Source organism: Acinonyx jubatus, chromosome B1 (genome assembly GCF_027475565.1).
Source record: "Acinonyx jubatus isolate Ajub_Pintada_27869175 chromosome B1, VMU_Ajub_asm_v1.0, whole genome shotgun sequence".
Classification (NCBI taxonomy): Eukaryota; Metazoa; Chordata; class Mammalia; order Carnivora; family Felidae; genus Acinonyx; species Acinonyx jubatus.
Window position 1 is genome coordinate 1,430,573 of NC_069382.1, and position 20,338 is coordinate 1,450,910.

At 54.6% G+C, this 20,338-nt stretch overlaps 1 protein-coding gene across 2 annotated transcripts in view; it reads left to right on the forward strand.

The window, feature by feature from the left end:
• The window catches only part of MYOM2 (myomesin 2), a 73,800-nt gene that overhangs the window by 29,472 nt on the left and 23,990 nt on the right, over nt 1-20,338 (forward strand). For both annotated transcript variants that reach the window (XM_015065685.3, XM_053216222.1), the window contains exons 12-23: nt 1,046-1,245; nt 1,864-1,917; nt 5,889-6,016; nt 9,616-9,799; nt 11,026-11,200; nt 12,739-12,860; nt 13,718-13,905; nt 15,990-16,116; nt 16,537-16,715; nt 17,734-17,848; nt 18,797-18,953; nt 19,036-19,142. In XM_015065685.3, the coding sequence (XP_014921171.3) occupies nt 1,046-1,245; nt 1,864-1,917; nt 5,889-6,016; nt 9,616-9,799; nt 11,026-11,200; nt 12,739-12,860; nt 13,718-13,905; nt 15,990-16,116; nt 16,537-16,715; nt 17,734-17,848; nt 18,797-18,953; nt 19,036-19,142 (1,736 nt within the window). The remainder of the gene's footprint in view (nt 1-1,045; nt 1,246-1,863; nt 1,918-5,888; nt 6,017-9,615; nt 9,800-11,025; nt 11,201-12,738; nt 12,861-13,717; nt 13,906-15,989; nt 16,117-16,536; nt 16,716-17,733; nt 17,849-18,796; nt 18,954-19,035; nt 19,143-20,338) is intronic.

Genomic DNA, 20,338 nt, shown 5'->3' on the forward strand with positions numbered 1-20,338 from the left:
TTTTCTGTCTTCCTGTGACATTTGAGAATTTTTTCAGCCGTTTGGCGAAAACAATTTCATGGCCCTTCGCAGTTAATGACCTGCCCCCTCTCTTCTTCATTGACAAAGATAAACACAACAGGACTTCAGGTCGGGGGAGGCAGCTCTTACCCTACGCGCCCTCCCGTCCTGCAACAGCCAGGCGTTGATTTAAGCCAAGTTGTTCCCTGCCAGACGCTCAGCTATGACCGTGTCACGTTCTGCCTGTAACAGGTTAGCACGTGTGGGTCGCAGAACTTCCATTAAAAATTCCGAAGCGTTAGAAAGAGAGTTGATTCTTTAAAGCGAATATACAACCTGGCTCCGAATGGCTCCAAAAATGATTTCTCTGAACTTGCTGTGTTCTCCTGGGAATTTGACATGACGTTTTGGGGCTGAAATTTCTCAGCCTGTGAAAAATGGAGGCCGATCTCTTCTGCATTTCCAGGTGTCCAGTCAGCACTTAACTGTTTTCAAAAGACTTCCAAATTCCACACGAGACGTGCTCGAAAGACACGTATTTCTGACATCGGGAGAGACGAGCCATCGGGCTAGAGACCCTTCACTCCTGGGGCTCAGTAGGGTGGGAGGCATGTGGGGGACGGGCAGCGGGGCACTCCCCTGCACCCTGGCATTGGGCATGTTGGGGAGCTTAGGGCGCCCTGTGATTTCGCCACGTGTGTCGGAAAAAGGACTATCAAGGATACGCCTCGAGTGATCTTTGGAGGTCATTTTGCCTCAATGTCGTTGAAGGCAGGAATTGATTTTCAAGCTATAAGTCATCAAGCTTTTAAATATATAAATATATCTATTTCACATTTCCTAAGTAACTTTGTCTTTTATGGTTTATTTGTACTACTTTTGACATAAATCAGTACTTCACCAGCATCGGTTTCTACCAACGCAAGGTATTTTCCTGTTACAGTTGTCCTAGATACATCACATGTGTGTAGAATAGATGTATAGACCTGAGTGAATTTACTAGGCTGATGTATTTGTTATTCTCTACTCTTTTTGTAATTCACAGATGTGAAGTGGGGACAGACAATTGGGTTCAGTGCAATGACGCACCTGTGAAAATCTGCAAATACCCCGTGACAGGCCTTTTGGAAGGGAGGTCTTACATATTCCGCGTGAGGGCAGTCAACAGCGCGGGCATCAGCAGGCCTTCCAGAGTCTCCGAGGCCGTGGCTGCCCTTGACCCCGTAGACCTCAGGAGGTTACAAGGTAGGCCATGCAGACTTCAAGCTCCAGTCGTGTCTTGGAAACTTGGGACGTTGTCTTCTGTGCTCAGCTGTATGTGAGCCTTAACAACGTCTCCCGGGGCCGAGCGTGGGGCGGTGATATTTCGTGGTGCCCGTGTGTCCACCGGGGCCGCGTGTGCTTCACCACGAACGCACACTGCCGTCCTCATGCCCCTCCACTGGAATCCAGATCGCTGGGTTCAGAATTAGCCTTTTCTTAGTCCGTTGGTGATGCAATCTCAACACACGCTAAGACTCAGAAGGCTTTGAGATCAGGCCGCTCTGTTTACCAAGTTTAATTTCCCACGACCCAGATTCCCGAAAGGGATGGGACGGTGGGCCCCTCAGTCGTGGTTTTAAGTGAGCCCGTACGTGTTCCTTACCACCCCCCCCCCCCCCGGTCTTTCTGATCCGATACAAAGATCTGGGAAGCACTGACTCTTAAGCCTGTTTGGAATACCTACGCTGATTCCTGTAGAGTCGGGAGTATGCTGTAATCATAATGCGGAGGTGATTTGGATCGCACGCTCGGTTAGGGAAGCTGGGCTTTCTTCAGGAAACCATTGGATGCGAAATTGAGCACCAACCTCTCTCTCTGCAGCGGTCCATTTGGAGGGGGATAAAGAAGTCGTAATGTATCAGGACGACCTTGAGGGTAAGTGGCCTCTCACCGCTTTGGCTCAGCTGGGGATGCAGGGTGGCAGGTGGAGATGAGTGTGATCAGCTGGTCAGCACAGGCTTTACGTGTAAACGTAAAACCCGCGGGTCAGGCCTGCGTGCTTACGGCCCGTAGAAGTCAGGAAGCACAAGCAGGGCAGAGCGAGGAGAGGATTAGAATCCAGGGGTCCTCACGGGGCCTCATTGCTTCCGTGTAGGGTTCACTACGGCGTTCTCCTGGGGGCGTGCAGAGAAGATCAAACTGAGTCTGAGCCTTGATCACCGGCTGAGGCTGGGGCCCCTTCTCTCAGACTCCGTTAGTGGAGGACTATTTTAGTTTTTCCCTTTAAGCCAAGATTGTATTTCCAGCATTTTAACCGAAATGGAGTGAGTTCTCGCGGTCGGTATCCCTGGTCCGAAAGTTTGCATTTCTCTCATTTATACTGGATTTTATGAACACTTCTCCTAGATAGTTCTCTCAGAGACAGGGAGGAGGATGAATTTATTAAGGAGGGGAACCTGGCGTTATGAATCACAAAGCCAAAGATCTTACGTGGACTTACAAGGACAGTTCATAGAGAACAATGAAAAACTTAAAAACGAAGCAAGTTGAGTTTGGAGCCTCAGGACACGTACTTTGGAGCGAGCTCTCCTTTGAAATCGCTGTGGCCCAAGCGCTCTGTCCTCAGGGAGCCGCAGACTGAGGGCTCCTTTGTTGATTTCCATATTTGCCCCCAGATGGTCTCCAGGCTTGCAGTCTTCTGCACCTAAAATGGTTTTTCTCTAGTATCTCAACACCCAGCATCCAGAGGGACGCCCTTTAAGAGTCGTGGCTGAGCCCCACGGGAACATCTGAAGGCTCAGATGAGACCTCCACTTCCAGACATTCTTAGAGATGGGGGGAGATGCCCAGGAAAGCAGTGACAAAAGAAAAACAATTTAACTGTGGCTTCATAAATACCCAATGGAAACATCGCTCTTTGAACAAGTAAAATCTGGTCCTGTTAAGAGTGGAGGAGGGGTTCCTGCAGCACCCCAGCCTGGGTAACGTAGGCGCTTTTGACAGGAGCGAGGAAAAGGAAGTTCTTTTGTTCGCATCTGGTGGGTGATGAGGCCAGTGAGGAGAGAACCATCTGAGCCATCCTGAGTGGGTGTGTAGGAATTCACATAAAATTACCCCAAACGAGGAGGCGTTGGCTGCTCCCCACGCCTGTCAGTGGTGAAATTTGCATTACGTGAAGGTCACCGTGCAAAGCAATGGGAGTAGGAAATAATATAATAAACCTTCCCGTGGCAGGACCCGTGCCCGTCTGCAGAGAACATCTGCCTTTTTACACATAGATACGGACGTGTTGGGTGTAAACGGCCAGCTATTAAGTGCCAAAGAAATAACACAACGTAAGAGACTTCGTTTTCCGGCTGCTAAAATGGGAGTTACAGACACCATGCATCTTATTTCCAACTGGAGTGACGTCACAGACCCCACTTTTCATGCTTCTCATGCTTCCTTTCTTATAAGAAGGCAGGTGCCTTCATTTTGTGTGACGCGCCCTCGAACGTGGCTGTGTTATATCCACACTGTGGCCGGTGTTCCTGAGGCTCTGTTTGTGTCTGGCCACGCGGGCCAGGGGCTGAGACGCTCAGACGGGCCACGGTACTCCCAGAGTCCAGCCAGTGGGCGCCAGCTCTCCGGGGTGCGGCCGCACATTGTCCGAGGTCAGGGGCAGGCGGGTCAGCGAAGGCACCCCGGCACCTCCCTTGCAAACGTGTTAATTACGGTCAGTGCCCCTCTCTGAATGTCGCCCAGCTTTCCCAGCCTTTCCTGACTTGTTTGCTCGCAAGGTGCACAGTCTGTTCTGGGAAGGGCTGACAGGCCTCGCAGCCCGCCCAGGCAGATGGTTGCCTTCCGCTAACTGCACACCCGGCGTCCGGGGCGAAGGCACCGTGTGCTCTGAAGACGTGCGCGGTCTCTCGGGCTCTGTCATCCCGGGGATGAAGCTCGGGTTTCACTGACTTGGAGGGGACGTCTGGGCAGCCTGTGAGGGTTGCAGTCTCCCAGGGTGGAGAGAACCAAGTGCAGGATTTGCGATCGGGAGACCAGGGCCTGGGCCCCCCGTCCCACCGCCTTGAGCCGGGTCCTGGGAGAGTGTCCCAGCTTGCTCATCTACAGTCACGCGGGGGTGCCGTGGGCTCCAGAGATGCGCAGCCCTGGGCGCAGGGACACCCAGGGTAACCTGGTAACGTACTTGGAGTTTCCTGTCCTCTCTGTTTGCTTTCATTTGCTTCTCTCTGCGCCCTTCTCTCGGCTGTTGGGAGTGTGGGTAACAGAGGTGGGTTCTGCCCGTGGCCTCTCCTTGTCCCCCTCCCTGACCCCCCTCTGCTGTCCGTGGCTGACGCCATCAGCACATCCCCAAGGCTCCCGCCGCTGCGGGTCGGCCTGACGCCGAAAGGCTCTGGGACCCAAGCATCTCGCCCCCGCCAGGGGTCCCCTGCTGACACGAACGGGGACTCTTCCTTCTCCCCCAGCATCGGACGAGATGCTTCCTGCTCCATTTTCTCTGGGCCTGGCAGCTCTGTGCGGGGTCTGAGAACAGTGGCATGCTCAGACCTGAAAGCATGTGGACGGCAGCTCTGTGAGCGGGCACTCACACGTCCTTACTGCCTTCACCACCTGCCTTGCCGCCCTCTGTTCCCTGGGCTTGCCTCCCACGTCCTGCGGCACTTTGGACATAAAGCATAAACCAGGCTGCAGCCCTGGGGGCTCGGCACGCGTCACCCGAGGGCGAGGTTCCTGTATCTTCTCCCGTCAGGGCTGTGTCCGGATCTCTTCAGGAGGGGACGCAGCGTGTGGGTCCCATCAGGTGTCCGGAGGCCCCGCTCCACCGGCCTTACTGGGCACTTTCCTGGAGAGACTCCCTGAGTCCTTGTTTGAATCCAAGCCCCTTGCCAGGAAGCTCCTAGATCAGGCCACGACACCCTTCTGTGCCGAGTGGCCTGTAAAATGTGTAACAGGACTCCTGGGAAACCAGACCCAGTCTTGTTTGTCCCGTCTCCATGCAGTGGTTCAGTTCCTTGCCGGCTGCACAGTCCCCAGGGCGCAATGGGATATGGAGAAGGGCTCAGACGTGTCCTGGGGACGTTCAAACCGGTTTAATCATGTGCTAATCTAATCGGAAGCTCATAATATTTTGTATCACAGCTCCAGAGATTGTGGGTCTGGAAAACCTCCACATCTTATGAAAAGCTCTTTCCAGATATAACGCCCCCGACACCTTCACGTGTGTTAAAGCAAGGGGTGTGTCACAAGCCAGGCACAGCAGACCCCTCCGATCACAAATGTTCCAAACTAGTTATCTGCAAGAGGCTTATTGATATCACTCCAGGATTTTAAACCTGTGGGTATAGGTTCCAGTGCTTGTGAACGTGGCCCGGGCCCCCCTAGGGAGGGAAGAGCGACGGGCTATAGAAGGTCGGTGTACAGATCCAGGGTTGTGAGGGCGAGCAGTACGAGGAAAATAACCCAGAGGACCAGCAGAGCGAGGGTAATCCCCTTCCAGAAGGCTTCCGTATCGCGGAACACAGAGCGCGAGCACCTCCTCTGCATGGGTTCCCGGCACCTCTAAAGCTCCACTCTGGTTAAGCACTCTATTTCTTCCGGGTGGATCTTCCCGCCTCTCCTTCCAGCGGAACTCTGGAAGATTTTTGGATTAGATTCTTTTTTTTTTTTTAATGAGCTGGCTTATGTTAGAAACAAAACTAATTAGGTGATCTTAAGCAGTGCATTAGACTTGGCTGGGAAAAATAGTTTGCTTACCGTCCCCAAATAGACGCGAAGCAGAGGACGTCACTGATAGGGCAGATCTTTGGTGCCTGGGAATGTACCCCGGGGACCGCGCTCCCACGATGGGCTTCGGCGAACGGGGGGACATGGGGCACACCCAGCACTAACTGAGTTCATCACTCCCACAGGCGACGTGCAGATCCCAGGGCCGCCCACCAACGTGCACGCCTCAGAGATCAGCAGGACGTATGTGGTCCTCAGCTGGGACCCGCCTACTCCCCGCGGCAAGGAGCCGCTGATGTATTTCATCGAGAAGGTACCGTGTGTTGTAAACCCTCACATTGTGCTGTTCAATGGGTTGCGCTCTGAGGGCGCCAGGGCGCCGGCTGTGCTGTGAGTATGTGGCCAGCCCGGCCGTGCAAGTGGGAATCAGGGGACTGCATCCTGGGTCTGGGTTTGCTGCCTTCCTGTGAGTGAGCGGCCCCACCCCCACGAAGGCACCGAAACGGGGGATCTGTATGTTTTCTTCCTGCCGAGGCAGTCTAGCTCCCACGTCTCACTCGAGAACGGGTTCTCGAGTGAGACGTGGGCAGGAGGGTCGTTTGCTGCTGCTCTGCATTTGTTCAGAGGTCGCGTGGCCACTTGGTGGCGGTCTTGTACAGGGATTCACACTGCAGCTGGCCGGGAGAGCCGGTTCTTGGCTGGAGGGCTCTAGGTCTGGACGCAGAGAGAAGTAGCTGTGTATTGCAGCCCTGCACACGCACGCACACACTCATAAATGCACACACATATGCACATGCACACACCCATACACACTCACGCACATAGCACACATGTGCGCACACACTCATACAAACACGCACACACGTGAGCACACACTCATACACGTATGCACACACTCATAAATGTGCACACACATGCACACACGCATACACCCATACGCATATGCACACACACTCCTACATGTGCACAAGCACACATGCACACATTTGCACACACACGAACACACATACATGCATACACACGCATACACGTACACACTCATACATGTGCACAAGTACACATAGGCACACACATGCACTCAGACACACATGCGCACACACTCATACACGCACACACATGGGCACATGCACACAGTCATACACGCACACACATATGCATACACATGCACACACTCATACAAACACGCACACACTCATAAATGTGGACACACATGCATACACCCATATGCATAGGCACACGCGCACACACTCATACATGTGCACAAGCACACACACATTTGCACACACACGCACACACATGCACACACACGTACACACTCATACATGTACACAAGCACACATAGGCACACACATGCACACACTCAGGCACACATGCGCACACACGGGCACATGCGCACACTCATACACGCACACACACGTGCACACATGCATACACATGCACACACAGTCACACACATGCACACATGCATGCACTTGCACACATGCACACACAGTCGCACACACATGTACACACGTCTAACCAACAACTCCCAAACCGCGACATCCTTACCGCATGCTATGATGCGCTCCAACTTTGGTCTGTCCCGTAGCACTGGACACAGCTTTTGACCCCTTCACGGGCTCAGTGACCTGCTAGTGGGCTGTGGGCCATATTGAGAAAAATCGCTGTGGTCCAGATCCCGTGGCTGGTTTTGTGACCCTCCACTTACGCCACAGTGTGGTGTGGAGCGTGCCGTTTATGGCACACACACGGGACAGAGCAAGTAACAGGTGCGTGCGGCACAGGAACGGCGCGTGGTACAACTAGAGGAAGCAGACACGGGAAAGAAGTGAGCGCTATTTCAGCCTCCAGGGCGTGGACGGACCCCGTGGCCCTCACCGCTGGTCTGCGGGGCTGCCTTACTTGGCGGCTGACCCTGCAGTGCTGCAGGGGGAAGTGTTCAGGGCCCGGTGGCGTGCGCCGGGGGCCCGGGGAGCAGCGTGAGGCCCCCCGGGAGGGGCCGGAGCTGGGCCACACTGAGTGTGGGCTCCTGGCGGGCGGTCCACCCCCAGCCCGTCTGAGGTGGTCTTGTGGTGACTTCATTCCTGTCAAGGCCCGGAAGGAAGCGCAGGAATACGGATTCCTCTTTCCCACTTTATGCTGACACCAAGAGTGGGGGGCGGCAGCCCGGCACCCAGACGGACGCCGAGCGGGTGGCCTGCCGCATCACCCGGAGCGGAGTTTCAGCGCGATTGCGCCTCTGCTGGGTAGCTCCTGGACGGCTCCCGGGCCGTTCCCGCCGTGTTGACGCCCGTGGTTCCCAGCCCATTCCCTCCGTGTTGACGCCCGTGGTTCAGCGGCTAGTGGCCGCTTCAGTGGCTAGTCTGCCTGAGGTGAAGCTGGCGGTGCCCCGAGTGCTCTTGTGCTCCAGACGCATGCCCTGGGGGCCCTGCTCCGGGCACGGGGACCTACACATGTCCTTCCAGCCTCCACTGAAGGGTGAGCAGCTCCTGACTTAGCTCTGGCTCCCGAGCCTTTCTTGGGCTTCTAGAAGCTTGGCAGTAAGCCCCTTGTATTTCCTCCCTCCTCCCTGTCGTCATTCCTCCAACGCGAGGCTCCTCCTCTCTGCTCGGCCCCAGCTGAGTGTCAGACGGGGGCGCGTGGGGGACTCCGACTCCGGGTGCCTGCACCAGCCCCTAGACGGTGACTTCGCTCCTGCTGAAATGAGAGACAGCTTTCAATGTGACTCTGATTTCTAGAAGCCCGGGGTCATTTGAAACGCTTTCACTGTTCTTGGGAGCCTTTCCAAGGGTCACCGTGCACGTGCTTTTGCTGCCTCAGGATCCCTTCAGGAAGGGGGATCTTTCTCTATAGGAAACAATTAAGTGAAACTTGTAACTGAAGTTTACAAAAATAATTATCAGTGATGAGAAAATGAAATGATAAAAACGAAACCTGCAGTATGGGAAGTTTGGGAAATACAGAGACATTATATAGAATAAAATGAAAATCACTGATAACTCCATCATTTGAAATAGTCATTATGCTTTAAAAATTATTTATTTTTGAGAAAAAGAGAGAGAGAGAGAGAGAGAGAGAGGGAGGGAGAGAGAGGGAAAGGGAGGGAGAGAAGGAGGGAGAGAGTGAGTGGGGGAGGGCAGAGAGGGCGACACAGAATCTGATGCAGGCTCCAGGCCCTGAGCCGTCAGCACAGAGCCTGATGCAGGGCTCGAACTCATAGACCACGAGATCATGACCTGAGCCGAAGTTGGACACTTAATTGATAGAGCCCCCGGGCACCCCTGAAATAGTCATGATGAACGTGTGATACATATATTAAGAGTCTTTTTCTCTATAGTCTTTTGTATACTTTATATGTCATCAGTACAGTTGGCATCCTGTGTTACATTTAGCAAAACAGTCGCTCTCCTCCGATTGAGGATTTTTATAAAGTAGCCTAAGTGACTACGTTCTCCAATGTACGGATGTATCATAGCGCGTCTTATGTTGCTGCTGGTTAGGTAGATTGCTGTTACTACGATAATAGTCGCAAAATACTGTACATTTTAAATTGAAATGTGACCAGTTGAGTTACGATAGAATTTTATGAATATCTTAAATTATCTTTAATTCTTTACAGTTCATTCCACTTTACTAAAACTACAACCTATGTGTTAATTCCTTGAAGTTTATTTGCTTTCATGTAAAACTTTTTACTGCTGAGCATTTCCAACTTGGGGTAATTTCTTATCTACTTTTCCTGGTTGAGTTCCCTTTTCGCGTGATTCAGGAAAGGTTTACTGATGGCCCAGGATGTGCTCTACCCCCGGACGTCCCTAGAGATTAGTTTGGCTAGCTAAAGCAGAATGGTTCCGTCAGCACGTGTTTGGGCAGTTCTTGGCTTCCTTTGGCGAATCCCATGTCTCTTCACAGTCGGTGGTCGGGAGCGGGAGCTGGCAGCGGGTCAACGCCCAGACGGCCGTGCGGTCCCCTCGCTACGCCGTCTTTGACCTTGCTGAAGGGAAGCCATACGTGTTCCGGGTTTTGTCAGCCAACAAACATGGCCTGAGCGAACCATCGGAGATCACCGCCCCCATTCAGGCCCAGGATATGATTGGTGAGTACGGTCATGTCCGTGAGCGACCACAGCTGGGGACAGGCCCTGAGTCACTGACATCAGAGGCCATTATGTTGTGTTGAAAAAGACAATTCATGTTGTACGGGAGTTAAAATTCAAGCTGTCTTAAAATTTCATTTTACAGGAGACAGAGATCTCTTTGCCCTGTGTTGGTTGGTACTCAACATTTCTCCAAAGTTCTGTCTTATTTTAAGTTTACTTATTCATTTTGAGAGACTGAAAGAGAGCTTGTGAGCAGGGGAGGGGCAGAGAGAAAGGGAAAGAGAGAATCCCAAGCAGGCTCTGTGCTGTCAGCGCAGAGCCCGATTTGGGGCTCGAACTCCTAAACTATGAGATCATGACCTGAGCCAAAGTCAAGAGTCAGATGCTTAACCGACTGAGCTGCCCAGGTGCCCCTCCGTCTTATTTTCATGGAACTAATAAATGGGTTAGAAATATTTTTAGGCATTGGCCACCTTTTTAAAAACCCTGAACACACCAGAACTCCTTGCCCGTATGGCTTCAAGTTCCCTCTTGGAAGATGTCAAGTAGGAGTTACAGAAATTCTGAATTGCACCGGTGAGAAAAATCTATGGTCAAGTCACAATTAGATTTGGAATCCCATCAAGTTTCTGATCAATCTGATAGAAGTGTGTCTTGTTTTCTTAAAATCAGTCATTTCACCCTCCAGAAATTGTCAACTACCCTGTTAGCCAAAGTGTGTGTGTCATCAGAATATGCTTTTTATTTATTTTTTATTTATTTAAGTTTTATTTATTGAGAGAGAGAGAGAGAGAGAATGAGAACCAGCAGGGAGGGGCAGAGAGGGAGACAGAGAATCCCAAGCAGGCTCAGCACTGTCAGCACAGAGCCTGATGTGGGGCTCAATCTCATGAACCATGAGATCATGACCTGAGCTGAAACCAAGAGTTGGACACTCAACCGGTTAAGCCCCCCAGGCGCCCCCAAACGTGATTTTCAACTTTTCTGGTGGGGGTATGGGAGATTTGGTGGTTGTAATTCCTTTGTGAGTCGGGTAGGACTTGGGAGGACAGAGGAATGTCCGGCACCTTCTGGCTCCCTGGGTGGCATCCTGCCCCCCACTTCCCTCCGTGTGCAGATTTCAGGTCGTCCTTCCCTGTGGACACAAGGGCTCAAGGGTCTGTGGTACAGCTTCCAAAACTCTGATACCGTGTCCCATCTGTCACCGTGTCTCCCCTGCACAGCCGTGCCTTCTGCCCCTGGCCGGGTGCTGGCGTCGCGGAACACGAAGACGTCAGTGGTCGTTCGGTGGGACAGACCCAAGCAGGAAGACGATCTCCTCGGCTACTACGTGGACTGCTCCGTGGCGGGGTCCAACGTCTGGGAGCCGTGCAATCACAAGCCCATTGGCTACAACAGGTGTGGCCCTGCGGGGGCCCCAGAACTGTCGTGTGAGGGGACAGAGTAGGAGATGCAAAACCAGACAGGAGCCGCTCAGGCTCAGAGCGGTCCACGCCGTGGCGCCCACGCGCATGAGCCTCTACACAAAGGTCTGTTTCTTATGCCCACGTAAGGGGCACAGGACTCCAGAGCTGACAGGCTGCTCGGGTCCCCAGGCTCGTGCCTGAAACGATTAGTGTGTTCATGACAGAGGAGGCTCCAGAACCTTGACTCTCCCGACACGGGAGCAGTTAAGGCTACCCTTCCAGCGGGAAAGTTACAGTCGCAACCGCGACCTGAGAGGCGTTTTATTTTTCCGTGTTGATTTTTCGAACTTTTAAAATTGCTTTGTTCGCGTAAGTGAGAGCCTGCACTCTACCACCGATTGAGACAAAGTTGGGGGACGTCCCATCTCTGGTGCAGGGGACCTGGGCCCCTCCTGCCGTGGGAGGGAGCGTCTTCACTCCGGCATCGACGCACTCCCCTTTCCTGCCAAGGGTGCAGAATGTCAGACCCTGTTAGGCCCTCTCCAGGATGTGCTTCTCCAGAAAACAGAGGCAGCTGTCCGGCTCTGCACCATGGACGGGCGGTCAGTGATGGCTCAGCCGTCTTTCCCGTTTCAGTCTTCTTAAGAAAGTAATAGATTGGAAAAGGCCATGGCTGCGAAAGAAGAGATGTGACTGAGAGCATTGGTTAGATGTTATTTAGAGTTCACGGGCGGCAAATGCAGAAAGAGATCTCAGAACAAAGAAGTGAAAATAGCATTCTCAGGCCGGAGTTTTGTAGAAGGTCACAGCACGTTCACAGGCCCGGTGAGGCAAGCGGTGACCGCTTACGCGGACCGGCAGAGCGCCGGCCTGTGCGGGGCAACCCAGATCCTCCTGTGCCGTTTCCCGGGTGACACTTGCCAGGGGTGCTGGAGGAGGGGGCCGATGTCCCGTTTCACAGATGGGCTAGCAGCCTCACCAAGGGGGAGGCACGTGACTAGGGGCCCAAATCTGTTGAGTGTGGAGGCCAGTGTTCGAGCCTCGTCTGACTAGGATCCCTTCCGTGTCCGGAACGCTTCTGCTTCTAAGCCTTCCACACGTGGGTTCTTTTAGATGGGGACTTGAATGCTGTTTCGTGATAGGCGTGTGATTCAGACAGAACCTGGTAACTGGGGAAGCAAAGGGGAGGGGGGGGCGCAGAGCACATGGGCGACACGGAGGAAGAGGGGCGCTTAGGATCTGAGGGGCTTGCTTTCCGTGCCCCCAGACCTGTGCCCCTCCAGCTCCTGGCGTAGTGAGGCGTCACGCCGCCTTCCTTCCTGACCCCGCGTGCTGGTTTGCATCAGAAAGCTAAAACGGCCAGCGCGAACCCATGTATACCGTGTGCACACAACTTGACTCAGAGTAACGTTCCTTCTCGTCCCCCGTGGAAAAAACGTTGGCGTGTCCCCCACGATTTGTACTTGTGCTGCGGGAGAGAGAAAAATGGTTCAGCCACGTAGTCGTGCCCCTGACTGGTGTCTCCCTCAGGTTCGTGGTGCACGGCCTGACCACCGGTGAGCAGTACGTGTTCCGGGTGAAGGCGGTGAATGCCGTCGGCACAAGTGAAAACTCTCAGGAGTCGGACGTCATCAAGGTCCAGGCCGCTCTCAGTGAGTAACCCGCGGGCTTACTTACGATTTCTGACGATACGCAGTGTTACGGAATTTCTGAGGAATGTCGGGTCCGATAACACTTAGGTGGGAAATAGAGAAAAAAAAAAAAAAAGAAAAGAAAAAAATCAGTTACTCTTTTGTTTTAAGGCCATTATTCTAATCTGTCAGTTTTTCCCGGGAAGGACTTCCAAACGTTACCATTTTCTTCTTCAAGTCCTTTCTACTAAACGAAAAGCAATCGTCTACATTTTTATTCTGTGATGAGAACGGATCTTTCCCGGGTCACCTGTGTCTCAGGTGACAGAGGACGGCTGGGCGTAGGTCACCCAGAGTTGGGGGTGGGGGAGCAGAGACGTGTCCCTCCTCAACCCGGTAGGAAAAGATGGTCCATTTCCAAATGGGTTCAGAAGGAAAATACAAATTCGTGCTCACTTGAGTGATTCTGGCGTCTGTGACATTCATCATCTCTGGTCACGGGGGCACAGGTGTCATTCATGGATGTGATGAGACGGCTCCTCGGGGCTTTCCCCAGAGGAGGGGGAGGAATCTCATATTTCAGCCGTCCGGGCCAGATTTCAATAATTTATCACCCTTGTATTATTGAAATATTGGAAGATGTCTGTGTGCCTGTGTTATTTATTGGGGGATGTGTTTAGAAATAGCAATAAATACATAACGACGGACGCATCCTCTCTTCAAAGAAAGAGATGAAAACACACAATGATGGGTCGAGTCTGGGTGCCACCCCCCCAGCTGCTGCCTGCCCCCCCTTACCCCAGTGCAGGAGCCGCCCCGCGGGGCAGGGGGTGCCCAGGCCGACTCTGGGGTAATCCTCCCGCCCTGTGTCCCTGCAGCTGTCCCCTCGCATCCGTACGGGGTCACGCTTCTGAACTGCGACGGCCACTCCATGACGCTGGGCTGGAAGGTGCCCAGGTTCAGCGGCGGGGCCCCCATCCTGGGTTACTACATAGACAAGCGCGAGGCTCAGCATAAGAACTGGCATGAGGTCAACTCTTCGCCTGTGAAGGAGAGGATCCTGACGGTTGGTTCTTCCGGGTTCACGGGTCTCCGCTCTGCTTTCGCATCCCGGGCAGAGTCCTTCCTTCAGCGACTCAGACACTAGATCACGTGACACAGAAGCAAAAGCGGGTTAAGAAAAATTCTCGGTCTCCTGAGATCCTGTATCTCTACAACTGGGCCTTAGGAAGCATTTTGTCCTGTGAAGCAGGAGCAGGTGGAGAGGCAAGGGGGCGGGCGGGGGAGGGGGGGTTAAGGTCACCACCACGGCCGGCTCCAGGCCCCGAGCTTGTCGCAGCGAGCTGCCGTGGGGATGTGAGGTTTGCGCCCAGCAGGTGTCAGTCAGGGAGTCCCCCTGCCCCCCTGGCTTCTTTGTCGCGGTTTTCCTGAGCAAGGCTGCATGCCCGCCCCCGAGTGAGTCACTTGTCCAAACGCGTGTTCTGTCCGAGCGGAGAGAGTGGGAAGGACGTGGGTTTGGAGGAAGGAAGATCCGGGACCGAATCCAGACACAAACCCTCAGTAGCCCATGGGCTTTCTCTTCTGCCCTCTGACATTCCCACTCCTCGTTCTCACAGTGTAGGTCACAGGCTTGTGTGTGTGAACGTGTGTGCACGCGTGTGTATATGAGTGTGTGTGCACAGTGCAAACACACGTGAGCATGCACACGTGTGCCTGTGTGTGCACGTGAGCATATGAATGTGTACGTGTATTTGTGAATGGGTATGAGTACACGTGTGTGCATATGTGTTCACGTGTGTATGAGAAAAGCATTTACTTAAAAAAATTTTTTTTAATGTTTATTTACCTTTGAGAGAGAGAGAGAGAATAATGAGCAGAGAGAGAGAATCCGAAGCAGGCTCCAGGCTCCAAGCTGTCAGCACAGAGCCCGACATGGGGGTCGAACCCATAAACAGTGAGATCATGACCTGAGCCAAAGTTGGACACTTAACTAGCTGAGCCACACAGGCGCCCCCTTTTTTTTTCTTTCTTTAAAATTTTTTTTAAGAGGAAAGCATTTACTTAAAAAAAATTTTTTAATGTTTATTTACCTTTGAGAGAGGGAGACAATAATGAGCGGGGGGGGGGGGGGGTGGGCAGAGAGGGAGACACAGAATCCGAAGCAGGCTCCAAGCTGTCAGCACAGAGCCTGATGCGGGGCTCAAACTCACAGATCGTGAGATCATGACCTGAGCCGAAGTTGGATGCTTAACCAACTGAGCCACCCAGGTGCCCCCCTTTTTTTTTGTTTTAAAATTTTTTTAAGAGGAAAGCATTTACTTAAAAAAATTTTTTTTAATGTTTATTTACCTTTGAGAGAGAGAGAGAGACATAATGAGCAGGCGGGTGGGGGCAGAGAGAGACAGAGACCCAGAATCTGAAGCAGGCTCCAGGCTCTGAGCTGTCAGCCCAGAGCTGGACGCAGGGCGTGAACCCATGAACCGTGAGATGATGACCTGAGCCGAAGTCGGACGCTTCACCAACTGAGCCACCCAGGCACCCGAGGCCGTTGAACTTTAAACGCACTTGCTTTGCAGGTCATCTGTTTTTAGAGACAGTATTGTCTGGAAACTGCCAGGCAGCGCTAAGGGTCCTGGTCAAGGCCTTCCCCTCACGTTTGGGTACAGACCCTCGTGTGGCTGAGGTCCCGACCGAAGGGCCTCCAGGTGGTGTGCTGGGGACGGTGACGGGTTGCCCGGTGTCACAGAGTGAGGCCCTGGCCTGGCAGGGAGGCCTCAGGTCCCCAGCCCGTGGCGGCCAATGTGCCGGCGTTCACAGAAGGGACGGGGGCTTGAGGGCAGGCCCCTCTGCTCTGCTGTTCACTTGCCTCTGTGCCTTCGTGTCTCCAAGCCCCCGGAGCCCTATCTGCCGGTGGTGGGGGGGGGGGTCATCACGCCGCCCCTGTAGGCGAGGTTATGCAAGGAAGGAACAGGGCAAAGCAGGTGAGGTCCCCTGGAGCGGCCACATGCGGCAGGGGCATCCGCAGCCCTCCCTGACCTCACTGCACAGTTTACCGACGTGGCCCCTCCCTCGGGGTTCATTCGTGAGTCAGTCATGAACGGACTGCAACGCAACGCTTATTTCATGCGTTAACTTGAATAATCCGCGTAGGTGGATGGCTTGACAGAAGGCTCACTCTATGAGTTCAAAATCGCGGCCGTCAACCTGGCGGGGATCGGGCAGTCGTCGGACCCCAGCGAGCGCTTCAAGTGTGAGGCGTGGACCATGCCTGAGCCTGGTAGGAGTCCCCTCTGGGGCCCCGAGTGCCCTGCGCACGCGTGGGGCTGGCCAGAGGGCGGGCGCTGCGGCGGACAGGTTTCCTGCGTGGGCGTGGGTAACACGCGTGCCCCACCTGGGTGCACCTGCTTTGTCTCTGAGACAGGCTGCTGGTCCTGAGCAGCGATGTGGGCTCACGAGCCATCGCGAGGGTGGCCGCAGTGCCCCCCATGCCCCATGCGCGGCTGTGGGGCCGGCCGGACGCCCCCCACTCCCCCCTCCACACTCCTCCCGGACGTTCTCGGACAAACGCCGATAGAGACATTCAGTAGGCAGATTAGCGACGTCCGTGGTGTGAAAAAGTAGTGTTTCCCCGGGGCGGCGGGTGTGCTGTGCGGCCGGCGTGTGCGTGCATGGGCACGGGGTATGTTCCACTTTGCAGGTCCTGCCTATGATCTGACGTTCTGTGAGGTCAGGGACACGTCGCTGGTCATGCTCTGGAAGGCGCCCATGTACACGGGCAACAGCCCCATTTCTGGGTATTTTGTGGACTATAAGGAGGAGGATTCTGGAGAATGGAGCACCGTGAACGAGGCAGCAACCGCCAACCGTTACTTAAAGGTGACCGTGTTCCTCCGCTCGCTCGCTGCCTCGCGGGGAGGGTGACTTTGGTCCCGCTGCGGACGGGCTCTGGGCCACCAGGCGGCTGCCCGCATAGCTCGGTGCCACCGTGCACGGTCTCCACTACTGGTTTTTTTGCGCTCCAGGCCTTGGAGTTCGTCCGAATAATTCAGGATCGCTCACAGATGTCTGCCCGAGAAGCACACGCACAGCTTTAGTACATTTCACAAGCTTGCACTGTTCTTGCTCCACATGTTTCTATTTTTAGCACCTACGGTTTGCCCATCACTGGGGGCAGTTGTGACCCTGGTCTTTGGAGCAGGAGGCCACCTGGCTGGTTTGTTCCCTAGCTGCCCTCACCGAGGGGTTTTCGTCGCTTGACTGGGGTCTCCGTGGCATGGCACGTACACGCCTGTACGTAAAGACCACACCTGAGTTGTGTCCCCGGCTGCACCTTCAGACACGTAAATCGGCATCAGCCTCTGGGAAGCAAGCCGACAGCGTAAAACAAGATCGGGTTCTTCTGAATGAACCGATCAGCTTCTAAGGATCTAGCAAAACAAATGACTTAGGTATACTTTACTTACCAGTGCGGGTTGCGGTACACATTACCTCCGTATGTGCGAGAGGAAAATGATTTAATCTTCATGCCTCCAAATGATGGGATATCTTGCGCAGTTAGCACTCACCGTGAAAATAATATTTCATCCTGTAGAATCGTGTTAAGTATGAACCTCAGGTTGCAAACTGGAGGTGTGATTTTAATTCTGCTTTGAAACATGCAGAGAAAAAAGAAACAACGTAGCAACATTGAAGAGTGAGTGTTTGCTCTTGCAAAGTAAGGCTGGGAGTGATCGTCAGCCTGTCCCACCTCTGGCCTTCCTTGTTCCTTGCGTGCAGCCGTTCTAGCTGGAAAATGAATTGCTTTTTTAAAAAGCAGGTTCACGGTAAAATGTGAAAAGTATAAAGTCTGTGTCATTTGTCGACTGACATGGGGTATTTTCTCTGTCTTCCCAAGGTCTGTAACCTGCACCAGGGTAAGACCTATGTCTTCAGGGTCCGGGCCGTGAACGCCAGTGGGGTGGGAAGGCCGTCGGACACGTCTGAGCCGGTGCTGGTGGAGGCCAGACCAGGTGAGACTGGAGCGCGTAGCGACGCGAGGCGGTGGCCCGGCTGCGGGAGGAGGGGCGCGCGCTCTGTGTCCGCGTGAGCGCGGCGACGGCTGGGTCCCGTCGCGATGCTGGAGCAGCGGAGTGGCAGACGGGAGCGCGTGTGTCCAGCCAGCCCCATGCCCTGGCAGACCCTTGGGTCAGGGTGGGGTGCCCCAGGCCACGTGGCAGAGTCAGTGGCAGCTTTACGTGGAGGACGACCGCAACCGGCGGGGATGACAGTGGTCTTTGTTTCACTGCTGCCTCTGGACCAGGAGCTCATGAAGCCGTTGGTACTGCTCGCGGTTCCAAGTAGCCAAAGGCCCGTGGAGGTGACCTCTGAGGACGAGGTCGGCGCACAGGGCACGTGGGGAAGGAGTGTGCTCGAGCCGCAGACAGGGGGGTCGGTGGTTCCCCTCCCTGGGGCTGGCTTCATTTCCTTCTGCCACCCGGCGTTCCGTGCCTCTCTGTCTTCTCGGAAACCGGTGATCGATTCGTACCTGCCCAGGCTGACGTGACCCTGGTTCCCGAGGGGCCGACTCGGACTGGCCTGCGATGGGCCGGGTGTCCACCTGCTCCCAGAGTAGGCAGAAGTACCCCCTCCCCACTGCCCCTCAGGGAAGGAGAGCAGAGAGGGGGGCCCGCGTGTGCCCACAGCTGCCCGGGCCCCTAGCAGGGGTGAGGGGCCAGATCTCAGAGAGAGGAAGGGTCTTCCTGGCCGACACACTCTCCACGGCGGGCCTGGACACAGAGAGGGAGATGGACGGAACGCCCAGCGTGCTCTGCCCTCTGCTCCCGCCGTGGTTTGCCCTCTGACGGGTCCGACTCAGCATCCTCGGTGACCGTGGAGAGCAACCTGATGAGTCGGGGTAAAAGGAGCCACCCCTCCAAAAAAAGAATCCTAAGGCGTCTAGTTGTGTCCTCGCCCTTCAGGCACGAAGGAGATCAGTGCGGGTGTGGACGAGGAAGGAAACATCTACCTGAGCTTTGACTGCCAAGAAATGACAGACGCCTCCCAGTTCACTTGGTGCAAAGCCTACGAGGAGGTCGGAGACGACGGGAAGTTTAGGATCGAGACGGTGGGCGACCAGTAAGTCCGCTTTGGAGCTGGCCGCTGGGACTCCGCGGGACTGTCACAAACGGTAACGTTTCCTATGCTTCTTCCCTTTCAGCTCGAAGCTGTACTTCAAAAAGCCGGATAAAGAGGATTTAGGAACGTACTCCGTGTCCGTAAGCGACACCGACGGAGTGTCCTCCAGTTTTGTGTTGGATGAAGAAGGTAAGGTCCACGTGACGTGGGCTCGCCTGGCTCGGTGTGTGACGCTTGAAAAGATTGACGGCAACACAGGAAGGACTCACTTAGGGAAAGGGCGTGTGCCGGGGGGAGGCTGGGGTGCGGGACATTTACAGAAGCAAACCTACCGTGGGACTGAGGAGACTCTGGAGCTTGTAGTCCATCCGCCACGTAAATCACTGGCCCAGGACCTGCTGCCTTTACAGCTTCCCCTTGTGCCTTTTCTTCTCAGGTTTATTTATTTATTTCGAGAGAGAGACAGAGGGAGTGAGCAGGGGAGGGGCAGAGAGAGGGAGAGAGAGAAACCCAAGCAGGCTCCGCGCTGTCAGCACAGAGCCCGATGCGGGGCTCGGACCCACCAACTGAGATCACGACCTGAGCCAAGACCAAGAGTCAGATGCTCAGCCACCTGAGCCCTCCAGGCGGCCCCCGCTCCCCCCTTGTGCTTTTAACGTTGGGTTTTGCTACATTTCGGAGGCTTGCAAGCAGGGAGGGGCATATTAGCAGGTAAGCCCGTGAGATTGATGCAGGGGACACGTACGGAAGACGCCCCCTTCCCTCCCAACATTGAATAATCAGGACGATAAAAGAAAACATGCATTTTCTGCGTGTGAAATAGGGTCTAGCCAGCAGAGTCAACCTCTCGCGCTCTCCTAGGAGTAGGAGACCGAAGGAGGAAATGAGCAAAGTCTGTTCGGGCCACGGGGCTCGGGGGAGGTGGTCTCAGGTGGGCTCACATACCCGACTCCACTAGGCAAACGAGGGAGCCTCGGGAGGCGGATTCTTGTGCTGCCTGGGCTTCGGTCTGTTTGTGTCCAGCCCTTGTCTGCCATACGTGCAGGTCAAGGTTAGCCTTACCGGGATGTGGGGTGAACCGTGCAGTTCCAGACAGGTTTCTTCAGGTCCTTGAGGCTTCTGAGTCCCTCCGAGCCCTCTATTAAAATGCCTCTCGTGCCTGATGAGCAGACCGTGCGGCCACCCGTGGCGTGGTGGCTGGAGGCAGTGTGGTCCCGAGGCAAGCTGACCTAGAGTGGCCGTCCGGTGTGGGTAGGCGGGAGCGGCCTGGGCCCCCGCCGGGAGGCGCCCCCTGCCCCTGACGTCAGGCCCCTGCGTGTCCAGTGCAGGTGCTGGGAAGCCTGGTGAAGCAAATGCAGATTTCACCAGACTGAGCAGGACTCCAG